Source organism: Neocloeon triangulifer, unplaced genomic scaffold (assembly GCF_031216515.1).
Source record: "Neocloeon triangulifer isolate White Clay Creek 2 clone unplaced genomic scaffold, ASM3121651v1 ptg000013l, whole genome shotgun sequence".
Lineage (NCBI taxonomy): Eukaryota > Metazoa > Arthropoda > Insecta > Ephemeroptera > Baetidae > Neocloeon > Neocloeon triangulifer.
This window is the reverse complement of record NW_026775555.1, coordinates 3,260,608-3,274,278: the sequence shown is the minus strand read 5'-3', so window position 1 is coordinate 3,274,278 and position 13,671 is coordinate 3,260,608. Positions and strand designations below refer to the sequence as shown.

Sequence of the window (13,671 nt, the reverse complement as noted above, 5' to 3'; positions counted from 1 at the left end):
AAAGGGATATTTTTTGAAGGTCATGAAAATGTACATAACTGATTCTTTCAATCATCATATTTTGTTATTTATTTAATCAAACATTACTTGCTAACAGATAATGAAGCAGGTTTCTACACTGCGTTTGCTTTACATCAGTATATTGTCTAATGAAAATAATTTAGAAAAAAGTGAGAAAACATGAACTTAAACAATAGAAAAATGTCAAGTGTTCTCGTGCTACGTGCTTGGAGTTGGTAAGTAATTAATTTACGGCAAACAGGAGGGGGCTTGAATCGATTATGTCTTTCAGACAAAGCCAAAGTTTTTCGTTTTGATGGCCAGCAACAGTTTGTGGCGTAGCACGGCCCTGCTGCTGTAGAGGGGAATGTAAAGCCTGGAGATGCAGGTGTTGGCTGTGGGCAAGTGTGTGTCGTCGGCCGGCCTGATAGTCACGCTGGGCATTGGCTGGAAGCCCTCCTCGGACGCAGGCAGCGCTGGTGAACCAGTCCAGAAGTAAACCTGCATATATGGCTATTAATAAGAGAAATAAGTTTAAAAAAAATAACCAACCAAGTCTTGGCGTTCGGTGTGCGTCATGCGCTCCACGATCGCCCACAGCCAGCGTTTAAAACGCACCAGTCGATCACTGTCCTCGCCGGACTCATCGTTGAAGCTCGTGTATGAGATGAGTGTTGACACATTGATGTCGCCAACCCCATTCAGCAGCAACCGGAAATCTTCAGCAGTCAGGTTGTCAAGGGAGCCAGCTGGCAGAACATCAAATACGCCAGTCCGCAGTTCCTAATTGACAGAAGAAAATAATTAGTTTAGCAAAAACATATTTACACTTGTTCCATTACCTCCAAGGCTTTTTCTTGTGCTCTTAGCATTCTGAACTCTGCATAGCGCCTAACGTAGTCATACACGTTGGTAGAATTCACCTCAATGTCCCTGCCAGTGGGAATGAGGTCAGCAGAACCGCCACCTTCCTCGGGGCACAGGTCGATACTGAAATAATTTGTGTTAACCAGTTCAAAATAATTATGAAAAATAAGTCAAACCTGAAAGTTAGGTCAAGTGAGTTGAAGAAGGTGCCGTTGTCCTTAGACTCGGCGTCAACAACGAGCTGCCGGAGGCTCTCGTAAATCACAGGGTCAAAGAAGGCAAGGTCGTGGAAGCGAATCTGCCGGCCGAGGATGTACTTGATCACGTGCCGGTTGAAGAAGATCGGACACAGCTCATTCTGCAGCAAGCACAGACCCACCAGACGGCCCACATTGCGGAAGGCATTCAGTCGCTCAGGGGCCGCCTTGCCTTGCCTGGGCGAGTAAAAACCGCGCTTGCCAGGTGAGTAGAAAAGCGGCGCGTTGTCCTCAGGTGATTCATCTCCGGCCTCCTCCGAATCGACGCCGCGACCACTTTGAGATCCACGCTTGCTACGCTCAGACAGACTGAACACGTCCAAGTCTGAAAAAGTAATTAGGAAAAATTGGTAAGAATGATTTAATTCTTGAATTTGCAATTATTTAAGTTAAAAAGAAAAGATAAATACCAAGGAGAGCCTCTGAGGCCATATCGGACGAGTTGGCAACAAGGTCAACAGCTTCTTCCACCTTGGCCCTGAGCGCTTCCTCCGAAGCAAGAAGTACCAGCAGGTGTGAGGGACTCAATTCGAGCAGCATCCCTGTGATCTTGCTTGCCAGATGGGGACGCACAGCGTGCACTTTGTAGTAGAGACGTTCTCCCAATTGCTGCTGGTGAGGTGTTAGGTGGTCGTTGCTGCCACCGGGAGGTGCCAAAAGTTGCTGTTGGGCGTCACTACTGCTGCTGCCAGATGGGTAGAAAGGTCGCGCGTCTCCAGACAGAGTGCGGCGCATTTCTCGGCACCGCGGGCTTGCCGTCGAACGGGGAAGGGCATTTCTGCGACCAGACTCGCGAGGCCGAAGTCGATTCATTACGTTGTACTGCGGGTACTTGGAGCCAACCTTAAATAAAAATTTTAATAAATAAACATTCAAAGCTTTTTATTTTCATTAAAAAAATTTAAATATACTTTGGTACAAAAAAAGTTAATTACCTGAGCAGATTCAAGGTTTGGCAGTTTGTCGTTGCTCAGCAGAGCCTCTGCCAGGGCGGTGTAGTAACTTCTGGCAACACCAGAACCCTCGCCAGGCTCATCCCTGAACGTGACCTTGACCCTGTTGACTGCCAGGGGTGGTTGAGTGCCACTGCTGCGTCGGTTGTAGTTGTTGAACTGAGTGTTGAACTCTTTGAAAGTCATGAGCACCAGCTGGCCGCGGTTGCGCTCCATCTTGTTGAGCACCAAATCGCGCTGCTGGGCGTTGCGCACCTTTTCCATCTCGCGTCGGAACTTCGCCTCCTTGACAGGAAATCCGCCAAGCTCGGAAACGACCGAGCCCGGCTCCAGACCGACGTCCTCCATGAAGACGCGGCCAAAGAGATCCAGCGCCAGGCGCCACCTGCCAAGCAGCAGGTCGTGTGAAACTGACTGGCTGAGACTTAGCAGAGGCCTCTGCGGCACTTCTGCAGGTGGTGAAGTCTCAACGGTCACATGGGCTCCTGCTGACTCGGCCTCGGTCGTCCTGAGAGGCTCTGTGGGCACTACAAGCACGTCAGGAGTGGGTCCGACGCGAACAATCACACTTTTGACAGGAGAGCGGTTCAGTTCGTCAGTCGACTTGCGAGGCGACACAATGATGGGAGCCCTCTCAACCAGACCACCGTCCGTTTCCATGGCCTCTTCCTTGGGTTCTGCATCTTTGTTGCTGGGATCTGTGGACAGCCTACCAGACAGCCCAAGACGAGTGGGCAATTTCTCTAGAGGGTTAAAAGTGCCTTGGTTGCCACTGCTTGTTGAAGGGACTATGATGGACTGACGAGGGATGCCGAAGAGATCCTCTCGGCGGGCGTTAGGCTGCAGGAGCTGTGGCTGCTCCGCTAGTGGCATTGCTTCGGCAATGGGACTCTCAAATGGGTCAGGAGGGGGACAACCCAAACACAGAGTGGACTCTGAGCGTTGGAAGAAGGGGTGCTTGCGGCCCTTTGAGCCTTGAAGGAATGAGGGCTGCTGTGAAGATTGAAGTGGTGTTGGCGGCAATTCATCTTCGATGCTCTCCGTTTCCATGGCAACTGGTGGCTGAGAGAGCTCATCATCATTTTCCTCATTTTCATTTTCATCCTGTTTAAATGCACTCATTAAATTTTTACTGTTGTAAATGATTTGTAATTACCTGATTGTCCCAGGCGTCAGCAATGAAGCTGCTATCCCTGGACTCTGCAGCATTCGCTGAGGAGACACCCTGTCCACTACTAATTTGATGCGTAATATCTCCAGTGCTGGCGCGCATGAAGTAAATGAGCGTGTCAAAGACGTAGGCAACATGCTTGAGAGCAGATACATCAAGGACAGGAAGACTATCTCTGTGCTCGTTGTTGTGCGCCCGCATGAGGGAAAGACAGTAAGTGAGGAACTCTCGTCTAGCTGCATTCGGGTCCGATGCTAAATAATGAGACAAAAAATTTGAATATTAAAAATCCTACTTCGTAAAAAAATACAAATAGTAGCAAAATTCACTTGATTTAAAATTGAACCCTATTGCTTACCTTCTCTGTCCCTGCGACCATCAGAGAAAACAACCCTCGGCCTAGTGCCACTGAGCGACACAGTTGGTCTGCTGGTGGTGGCAGCGCCTCCGATTGGAGCATGAAGGGGATGTGAAGGGTGTGCTGGGTCACTTGTGCTTGTGAGTGAGGCGCCAAATCGCAGCTGTGCCTCTGTAGCATCCATAACTGTCAGAAGCCAGTCCCACGTTGGTTTCAATTGGAACTCCAAGTAATTCTAAAAATAAATATTCAAAATGAAAATTTTGAAAAATCAATTATTGTCGAACTGTTTGTGTACCTGAACAGCAGTGAAGTCCTGAGGAGAGACGTCAAGAATCCTGGGCAACTGAGGTGCATGATTGCGGTAGTCAGGGATCATTGCTACCAGGTCAGAAACCTGGCGAACGACAATTCCGAAAGCTCTGGCCAGGCAACTAGCAGTTGTGCTCATTGTGAGAGGCTCCTGGCTGACGCTGGCAGCAGCTGCTGCAGCAACAGCCGCTCCAGCAGTGGCAGAGCGACGCAGAGAACCAGGATCGATAAACACTAAACTTCCACCTAAGGGTTTAGAGAAAAGGACGTGAGCACAATTTATAGTTTCAAGACGTGGAAATCTGGGGAATGGGGTTTAGAGTCGAGAGGAAACGTCGAAGAAGCTATATACAGGAAGTATCTCACAAGTGATTACTGACTACAAATATGATTCAAGGGACAAAAACAAACTGCAATTCAGTCATAATTATTCACTACTGCATTTTTTATATTCACTTCTCCTCTCTCAAAATAAGAATTACTTTTTTATCTTTAACAAGTCTTATATCAGAAATAAAACAAATAATACTGATGAAATAAAAAACCCAAATATAGATAAATGATGCCATATTTTAAATTTAATTTGCATCGCTCAATTTTCAGAAGCATGGACAAACCTGGCAACTTTTGAGTTTTGAGGAATTTAAATCACTAAATTGATTATTAATCTCCAGGCATGCAAGTTTTTTTGAATTAATTTAGTATCGTTTAATAAAATTTTGCATTATTTTCAACCACTAAGGCATGCAAGAGGTTGGTTAGCTCAATGTAACAAAATACTGCTTCATTCACTCATCCCACATCCGATTCGTTCAGACACTAGAACATCTAAATTTGAGTCAACGTGATAGACGCCACCAGATGAGTGTGGGTGGTTTGCGGGAGGCGAGGGCTTTGGAACGCATCATATTACCTACTCGGGCGCCGGAACGGGTAGAGCTACTATGGAGGGTTGTGGCATTACCTACGCGAGTTCCGGCAGACCTGGGCGCCGATTCGCGCGACCTGATGGCCCACTGCATTGATTGCGGTGCCAAATTGCTCCGCTGGCCGTGGGTGCCGCTCGTCCTGCTTTGAAAAAATTATAAACAAAATCTTCCAGAAGTTTTAATATATATCATACCCTCCTCTTCTCTCGAGCTGTTCGTCACCAAGCTGCAGTTCATCAGCATCCAGCGGTTCCGTGTCAGCGTCCGAGTCATCATCGTCCTGCTGGCTAGAGTCACCCGAGTCCTCTTCATTGAACATAATCAGAGATCCTGCGTTATTGATCTGTGCATTACACCGACTGGCGTTTTCATTTTTATACGAACCAGCTCCTCCGACAGAATTTCCGCCGCCTTGGCCGCCTCCACCACCACGAGAGGCCTGCGCTCCCGAACTCTGGTGCTCGTGCTGACTTTGGTTGTCGTCAGAGTCCGACTCGGTCTCAGCCAAGAGATCAAGCTCTGCGTCACTTTCACCTTCACCACCTCCCACCTCGTCGGCACCGCTAGCTTCAGCATCACCAGCAACAGCTCGTTCAGATGAATCTCCTTGCTCACTTCCTTCGTTGTCTGTTAAGTAAAAAATTATTATTAATTTACTTGAAAATTATAATTGAATTCCAATTACCTTCAAACATGTCTTGATTTCTGGCGACTAGTCTCCTGGTGACTATGACTGGTGAAAGTTCCCTTTGTCCAGACTGCATGCCCCCAGCATCTTCAGCTGCACCAGCAACCCCGTCTGCGGAAATCTCGCCAGACAATTCTTCAGACATCAATGCAACAACATCAGCTGCCGGAGCTGATCCGGCAATGGCTAGACTGCGACTTGAAGTTGACAGTCCGAGCGATGAATGTGGCATCATGGGTTCAACTGAGAATAGCTCTTCACCGCCCTGAATGACGTCGTTGTGGTTAGTGGCCAGATGGAAAGGGGCCGTTGGTTTAGCGACACCAAGGCGGACTGGAGCAATCAGGGCGTCAGCAGTCTCACACAATTCCTCGACAGACACGCGAAGCAGACACTTGAAAACGCGCTTGCACTTAGCCAGCGGCTGTGACATTGTTGTGTTGACGCGCTTCTTGCCGCCTGAGGGCACCATCTCGATGCTGAAGACCACGAAGATGCGTGCGACTGAGCGCACGAAGCGACGAGCCACTTCTGTGGCTTGGTTGTTCTTGGCTGTAAAATGAGAAAAAGTTATAAATCGGGAAGATTTAGATAAAAATAAAATGTAGGCTATAAATTGAAAATACAACTAACCTGACATCTGTTCGCCGTTGAGTTCTCTTATAAGCGTCGAGAGCAAAAAGTCAAGCATCTCATTGCAGCATTTCACAATGAGGCAGTGTGTGAACTTGTCAAGTAGTGTGGTGCCTGTCTGGCTGGCCAGGTATGTCTGGTCTTCATTAGGGTCAGAGTTGCTTCCAGATCCACTCGCTACACCCGACATGATCATACTGCGTACAGCTGACCAATCTCCAAGCAACCGTTCCAATGCCCGACGACTGAACCTTGGAGGCTCCAAATCGTGGTCGGGCATGTCCGGCTCAACATCCGAAGAAGGCGTTTTTCTTGACGAAGTGGTTCGAGAGCGAGCGTTGCGGTTGTACTGGCGCTGCTCAACCAGCTGCCTGCCAACGGTCTGTGCCAAAAAGAGAAGGATGGATTCACCGCGGCCATTCGGCATACTGACCAGACCGCTGCACTCGGACACAAGACGATTGAGAAGTTCGTTTCTTGAAGGGGCGTGTCCGGCAATCAGGGTTTTGCACTTGCACTTTTCCCAGCAGTCGCAATAGGCTGTGGGCGAGGTTCGCTTCAACTTGCAGTCGTGGCCCTTGTGGCACACCCTTGCACACTCCGTACAGCAGCACAGAGAGCCAGTCAGGCCACACGTGCGGCACTCGAAGATGTCCTGGTTTATGTGCTCAGCGCCCGTCCATGTGAAGCTGCAAGTATCGTTGCAGCACAGCACATGAAGAGGATTGTCGTCAGGCGCCGAACCAGACGGGTAGACCATGCTGAGCATCTCCTGTTCATCTCTCGACACTCGTTGAACGGCATCCAAAATTGTCAAGGCCGCTTGATAGGCCCGCTGAGACACAGCCAGCATGAATGGGGTGTGGCCTTGAGCGTCCTTAGATGTCAGCAATGATTTGAGGTGAGGGGTCAAGGCTGCATGTTCACAGAGCAATTTCAGGATGGCGTGAGCATTGTTGCGGCGCTCTGTTGGATCCACAATGTAGTTTGATCCTGATGAACCTAGGAAAATAAAATAATAAGTAATTTTTTTATGTCGATGTCCATTAATTAATAAACTGTAATTATTTCAATTTTTCTCAGTTACTACTTACAAAATGTGTTATAATCAATAAATTATTTAAGAAAAGTTAACTAAGCTTATCATAAATTAAGTATGTGTCTTAAATATCCAAATTTTTAATTGCCAAATTGACTGTGATTCCTACCTGACGAAGTTCCAGCCAGTCCAGACTTGTTAGCTTGTGAGTTCAGCGAGCCAATCAGACTGTCCTCATCACCGCTGTTGGTCTCGAAGTTTTCTGGCGGCCAACTGAGCGTCGGAATGGGATCTTCGTTGGCGCCGGAAGACCCAGATGGATCTTGAAGGTACTCGCCCAGAGTGGCAGAACGGGTGGCTCTGCGCATCATGTCACGGAGGCTGACCGACTTGCTTGAGGTCAGTGCATTGGTTATGACATTTATTGGCTCTAGAGAGGCACCACCCTCACTGGTTGTGTCATCCTTGTTTGATGTGGGTGCACACATGGCCACGCAGGCTTGCAAAATGTTGCGGTTGCCATCGCAGCGCTCATGAACTATCAAGGCAGCTGATGCCTGGCTTGTGCTCGAGGACGACTTGGACTCCAGGTCCAAAGAGTCGAGTGCCAAAGTGACACCTTCAATGTCGCAGCGCAGCACACGAGACATCAAGATCTGCAGGAAATAGACAAAAATTTGTTTGTTATGGATTTAAAAAATCAAAAGTTTAGTATTAAATACACTAACCTGATTTTCCATAACTAGCACCATGACTGCAACTTGCGTCTTAGAGGATCCGCCTGAAGTTCCACTAGCACTTGCAGGGCCGCTTCCTGCTAGAGGATGCAGACCAGCAGCCAAACATTTGATGGGAGGCAAGTCAAGCCAATGTGGATCCCTTATGGCATCAAGAGAGTCTCTTGCCAAGGGATAGATCGTGCGGTTGCCGTCCCGAAGCACAAGGACGCTGTCGCCTTCACCAGTGCAAGTCAGACTGATGTTTGATGGGTCTTGACCTAAAAAGGCAGTCAAGTCTGATGGGAACAGATGTTCCTGCTCAACTCTGCCAGAGCTCAGGTTGAACATCGAGTAACTGAACTTGTTGCCAATACGAACAATTCCGTGGATGCCTGTGTACAAGAATGAAATTAAATTATTTAATTCAGCATTAAGCATTAACATACATTGGTTGTCAATAGCTACGGCTAAGATCTGACTACTGTCAGGAATGTTTATCTTTCGAGGAGTTTTCTGGAAACAGTCCGGCGACCTAGAGGTTGCACCTGGTTTCATGACCTAGAATGTATCCCATCAAAGTTAAAATTGTGTTGCAAATAATGACAATGATGATTTATACCTGCAACTCTTCGATTCTTAGCAATCGGCAATCTTGCAGAAGCAGGCCTGCGTCTTCAGAGCCGGTGCCAGACTCTTTCATGATCTCTTTGTCCCTAGTTGTGGGGAACTTGACAGCAGCAAAATCACCATCAACTTTCAAAACTTTTCCAACTGGTACGGTCTTCACATCCTCAACAAATATCACATCCTTGAGAGGCCACTCCTCTTCGTCCTTCTTTTCACTATCCTCACCTTTGGGTGCCATTTTCTTGTGTCTCTCTGTGTTTTGTAAAGAAAATAAATATTAGTTTTCAACTATTTGCAAATGATATCAAAAAACGTACTGTGAGAGTTGCTGGCAATGCTGCCAGTGTCTGAACAAGTTGACGACGCAGGCGATGGTGGAGGGGGCATGTCAAGTCGGTCCGCAGTCTCCTTACTGTTCTTGGTGCCAAGGAGCAGCAGCGAGTTGGCTACCGAGGCAGTGCTCGAGGTTGGCGATGGGGAGCCAGCAGGGGCAGGGCCATTATTAGCCGAGGCTGCGTTAACCATGGCTAGTAATTGAGAAGCCATGGACTCACTCGTCTTACCACTGCCGCTGCCAGAGGGAATTACCCCGGCCAGAGCCGAGGACAACGAGCTGGAGGGTGGTGGCTGTGGAGGCGGACTCTGGGGCAGCAGCTTGAAGCGACACACCTCGTTGAAGTTCCACGCAGAATGCAAAAGCTGGCCAACTTTGGGCACACCGCCAATCACAGTGAAGCCTACAATTATATATTATAAGAAATGTTTGAAAAATAAAGGTAAAAATTAATAAAAAAAAAAAAAAGGTTCCCTACATTTATATTTATTATCGATATAAAGTTTTGCAACTTTTGGACCTTTTTAATTGAGAAACTGAGAATCAAAACTGATTTGGTCGAATAAATTAGAAAAAAATTCTCCTTATTTATTTAAACCATTTTCTTGCAAATAGAAGTTGATTATAATTAAAATGATAATTACCTATGGCTCCAGCTTGGTACATGGGGCAGCTCTTCATGCAGACCTGGCTGCCGAGAATGATGTCTGTGGAATGGGATGAGGAACTAGATGACTTGCTCTTCTTGCTTTTGGCTCTGTGCCTGTCCCACAACTTCTTCCTCTGGTGGAAAGGCAACACTCCCCTAAAACATAACAGAATTTTCACTTTCGGTAAACTGAAAAGATCGATCGGTTCTTTCTTACCACCAGTAAAAGGCGCCAGTGTCAAGTCTGGCAACTGTGCACAGCGAGCACACATAGATCGAGTTGACCTTGTAGTCGGCTGGCAGCTCTCCAGGGAAATTGGTGGCGGCGTGCTCAAGCCTCAAGGCCACGCTGTGTCCGAGCGCCTCGTCCATCCAGCTGGCGATTCTACCAGATTCGGTGACCACAGTACACCTTGTTGAGCATGCAGACATTTGAGTGATGACCTCGCTATTCAGAGCCAAGCTGGTTGCTTTGGGGTGAAAAACATCTTTTCCGTTCTAAATAAAAAATTAAAAAATTAATAAAAATAAAAAATGGATTCTCGTGAATTGCAAGCTTGAAATTACCTCAACACATCTATAAGGCTCTGCGTCAGCCCAACGCCACTGGTGCAGCTGCCCAGTGAATTGGTTGACGGCGACAAGCTCGCTGTGCAAGGCAGCAATCATGGAGAAGCGGTGAGGCATTTCGCCACCGCGAGTGGGCCAGTAGTCAACCTCATCAGACACCCAGAGTGGACTTTGGGTCACACACTCTTTCTTTTTCACTTCAGCTGAAAATTAATTTACTTGATGAGTTGAAGAAAAACATAATATAATAATGAAAATTACTTCGAATGTGAAATTATTTTCATATTAGAAGCAAAAAAGCAATGAGAACAAACCGTGCACATTTTTACGCAAGGGTTTAAAGGCAGTGTTAAGCAAATTAATAAATATGTAAAATTAAAACGAAACAGGATTGATTAAGCTACAATTTTAAGGGTGAAATGAAATTTTATAACATTAGATAGTAAATTCTGAATGGAAAACCGAGGGTCCCTGGCATAGCAAGCAAGCCAAACAAACGTGCAGAGAGACCATGACCGGACTCACTCGTGTCCTTGTCGGCCCAGCCCGAGTCTCGAAGGGCAGACTCAAGCCACCGACGGCCGGGCCCAAAATACTGTCTGTCCCTCCAGCGGGAGAAACTGTCGCGATCACGGTCGGACGCGTCACCACGCTCGGTACCGCCAGAACGCTCACCTAAGGGTCGCCGGCCAGACTGGCCACCGCCGAGACCAACGGGCGCGCCACTGCGCGCACGCATCGTTGAGTAGTTGAACATGTCCTCGGAGAACATCGAGTCAGCGTCAATGATGACGCTCGAGTGGTCTCCGTGGATGCCACCGTCCAGCAAAGAGATCAGATCTTCGGGCACGTACGAGTCCTGCCCATCTTCGCCGTCTTCACCTTCGTCATCATCGCGCGACAGCAAATTGTTCACCGCCAGATTCACGTCGAGATTTGTTCTCTGCACAGACAATAAAGGAACATTGTTATAATTTTAATGGTTAAACAGTTTAAAAAGTCTTTTACATTTTATTATTTCTATCTATTTCAACCAAAATGTGCTGATGTTTCCACATAAATTTCAAGCAATTTACACGAAGATAAATTTGAATTAATAATTAAATTTGCTTCAAGAAATTGACAATTGAGGAGATGATCATGGAAATGGAGAGATTGAACTTAACTTTATTGAAAAAATTGTATTCAAGCTTTTGATTTTTATGTAAAAACATTGCGTTTTCTTTTTAATTTTGCTGATTTTTTGTATTTTACTTTTTCATGAACTAGGGTCGCAGCCGTTTTGTTTTTGAAACAAAAAAATTTTTTTTCCAACAATCGCTTCATTTCCATAATAATTAAATTTATATGATTGATCTTTCAAATAAAAATGTATCAATTATTTACTTCCGTTTTTCAAGTTTTCTTTGATTTGAAGTGTTTTTGCTGATGTGTTGATTAAGAACACCCCTCGATTGCATCAGCATTTGTAACAAATAGTAAGATGGTGCTCACATGGCCCATCTATTTCTTATCTAAAAGATTATGTAAGGAAAAAGTATTTGATTTTAAGATCAAATAAATAGAGTTATTAGCCAATCCTCTGAAATAATTGGCTGCTTCAAATTTTCAATAGAATTTTTTTCATTTTTTTATATCTCATGGGTTTGATTTTTGAGGTTGAATAAGGTGAGCGAGCGGCTGCTGCCTATGAATCTGAACTATGACCGTGAATTTCTGATGTAAACCGCAGAAAACACCGGACAACTTAGCCGAAATTTCGGACAAAATGCCTCAATTTTATTTAATTTTTTTTTACCTGCAATTCTCGAATGATGAGATTTCTGCTTTTGCCCTGAAGAACAACCTGGGCCTGCGAAACGAGCTCCTCGGGCACGTAGGTCGAGGGCACAACAGAACGGCTGCCGGTGCTGGCCATGATGACCCCACCGGTGCCCCTCCCTGTGCCTCTCAGCGCCGTCGTCCGCATGATGCGCGACCTCGTCCGCGTCAATTGCCTGCTGGCACTGCTGCTTGAGCTTGATTTATTGCTAAAGCAAAGAATTAAAATAACAATTTACTTGTATAAAATCTTTAAAAAATTTACGTTTTTCCGGGATCGTTGCGGCTCAGGTCGAGCCGGTCAGTGATGATGGAAAAGGCGATCCTGCAGACCCGGCCGTCCTCGAGCAGAAGGGCGACGTGCGAGGGTCCGACGACGCAGCTGCGGACGCCCACTTTGACGCTGCCCAAGGCGCCGGGCGTCGCTTGTCCGAAGCGGTTCATCTTCTCGGACACGTCCTTCAGCCTGCAAAAAACCGACAGCGTGACTCCATGGCGAAAAGATGGCGAGTTGACGCGAGAGTGTCGGTCGAATCACGAGGAGACCCCCGGCGCGACCGGAAGCGCCCTTCGGACGGCCGTCGACCGCGCTTCGGCCGCCGAAAGGACGTTCCCGGACGGAAAGGCGACTCGTTTCCGGCCGGAGACGCGATTTTCGGGAACATTCGCTGGTGGATTGCTGGGCAAGGGGGCGAACGAACCTTTCGTTGAGTTGGTCCTCGGTGCCCGGCAGCGGGTGCACCACCAGGTGGATCGACGACATCTCGCTGGATTTCGTCGCTCCGGTTTCTCGTGAATGATCTCTGAATCTTATCTCCGTCTTAGAAAGCGTTCATTTTATCTGGCAAAGGAAATGCTGTCGGGCGAACAAATTCCGCTCACTCAATCTACAGCCATGTTTTTTCCAGACAAAAAATTTAATTCGATGCGCCAATGCGCTGAGCGGCGAAATTAGGAACTGACCGTTTATAAAAAAGAGCGCCAGAGAAAAAGATCCAAATTGACTGTTTTCGAATAAAATAGAAAAATAAAAATATACGTGAACTTTTGTGCAAAAGATAAATTGCTAAAAAAATGCATTCTTTAAAAAAAGAACAACATTGTATTTAATTATTAATTATTGCCAAAAATTTCCAGAAATAATAGAGAATTGTCTTTAAATCAAATTGGGATAACTAATTAATTCAATATATTCAGCTGAGTCGCGAATCCACAATTCAATTATTTTGGACCCGGTCACGGCGTCTTCTTTCCAAACGTAGTCTTCCAGGCGGGGAAACTGGTGCTCCGAGAGGGCTCGGACGTGTTTTCCAAACGGGCGAGGCATTTTGGTGGCAGGAAAAGAAAATCTGGGATGCGAATTTTCAAACTGTGCCATGGAAGATTTCGAAACGATAGAAATTCGGTTACCCAACAATCGCTTTAAACTTGAATTGTTTATACAAATTCTGAAATTCTTTCATTTAAGGAGGCGGGGCTTATGATCGTTAAATTTGTTTCATTGTTGCAGATTTTTTGCGTATTTTACATGATTTAAAAATATGGCTTAAAAAAGGTGTAGCTTTTTAATTATAATAAGCCCCTTGATTTCTTGTCGCCATAATTTTCGCCACGTTTATTTTCTACACACAACTGTTTTAGCAGTAGTAACCAATCCCTGAAATTAATAAAAATTTTGATAGACCTTTCAAAATTATTTTGATTTTAAAAAAATGAACTGAGAACTGTAAAAGCTTTAAAGAAA

At 46.2% G+C, this 13,671-nt stretch overlaps 1 protein-coding gene across 8 annotated transcripts; it reads right to left on the bottom strand.

Annotated features, from left to right (window-relative positions):
• Positions 1 to 33: 33 nt before the first annotated feature.
• LOC132198533 (E3 ubiquitin-protein ligase UBR5) lies at positions 34 to 12,827 on the bottom strand. 8 transcript variants are annotated; one of them, XM_059622579.1, is made up of 27 exons: positions 12,629 to 12,827; positions 12,193 to 12,393; positions 11,905 to 12,136; positions 10,632 to 11,049; positions 10,104 to 10,309; positions 9,754 to 10,034; positions 9,532 to 9,692; positions 9,117 to 9,290; positions 8,871 to 9,065; positions 8,546 to 8,805; positions 8,373 to 8,484; positions 7,936 to 8,318; positions 7,377 to 7,863; positions 6,169 to 7,170; positions 5,533 to 6,087; positions 5,232 to 5,474; positions 5,042 to 5,177; positions 4,832 to 4,989; positions 3,905 to 4,164; positions 3,607 to 3,841; positions 3,234 to 3,502; positions 2,060 to 3,181; positions 1,535 to 1,967; positions 1,044 to 1,449; positions 843 to 990; positions 553 to 783; positions 34 to 501 (listed from the first exon to the last, which is right to left on the bottom strand). In XM_059622579.1, exons 1-27 carry the CDS (start codon positions 12,688 to 12,690, stop codon positions 289 to 291), a joined length of 8,583 nt encoding a protein of 2,860 aa, XP_059478562.1. In that variant the 5' UTR covers positions 12,691 to 12,827; the 3' UTR covers positions 34 to 288. The 8 variants fall into 8 exon arrangements, with proteins under 8 accessions (XP_059478562.1, XP_059478557.1, XP_059478561.1 ...); XM_059622574.1 differs by having other exon boundaries at positions 8,871 to 9,290; XM_059622578.1 differs by having other exon boundaries at positions 4,883 to 4,989; positions 8,871 to 9,290.
• Positions 12,828 to 13,671: the final 844 nt, after the last annotated feature.

Coding starts and splice junctions, on each gene's coding strand:
- LOC132198533 (XM_059622574.1), bottom strand. CDS start 12,690: ATGTCGTCGATCCACCTGGTGGTGCACCCGCTGCCGGGCACCGAGGAC. Junction 4,990..5,041: donor CAGCTCGAGAGAAGAGGAGG/GTATGATATATA, acceptor ATTTTTTCAAAG/CAGGACGAGCGGCACCCACG. Junction 1,968..2,059: donor CAAACCTTGAATCTGCTCAG/GTAATTAACTTT, acceptor TTTTTATTTAAG/GTTGGCTCCAAGTACCCGCA.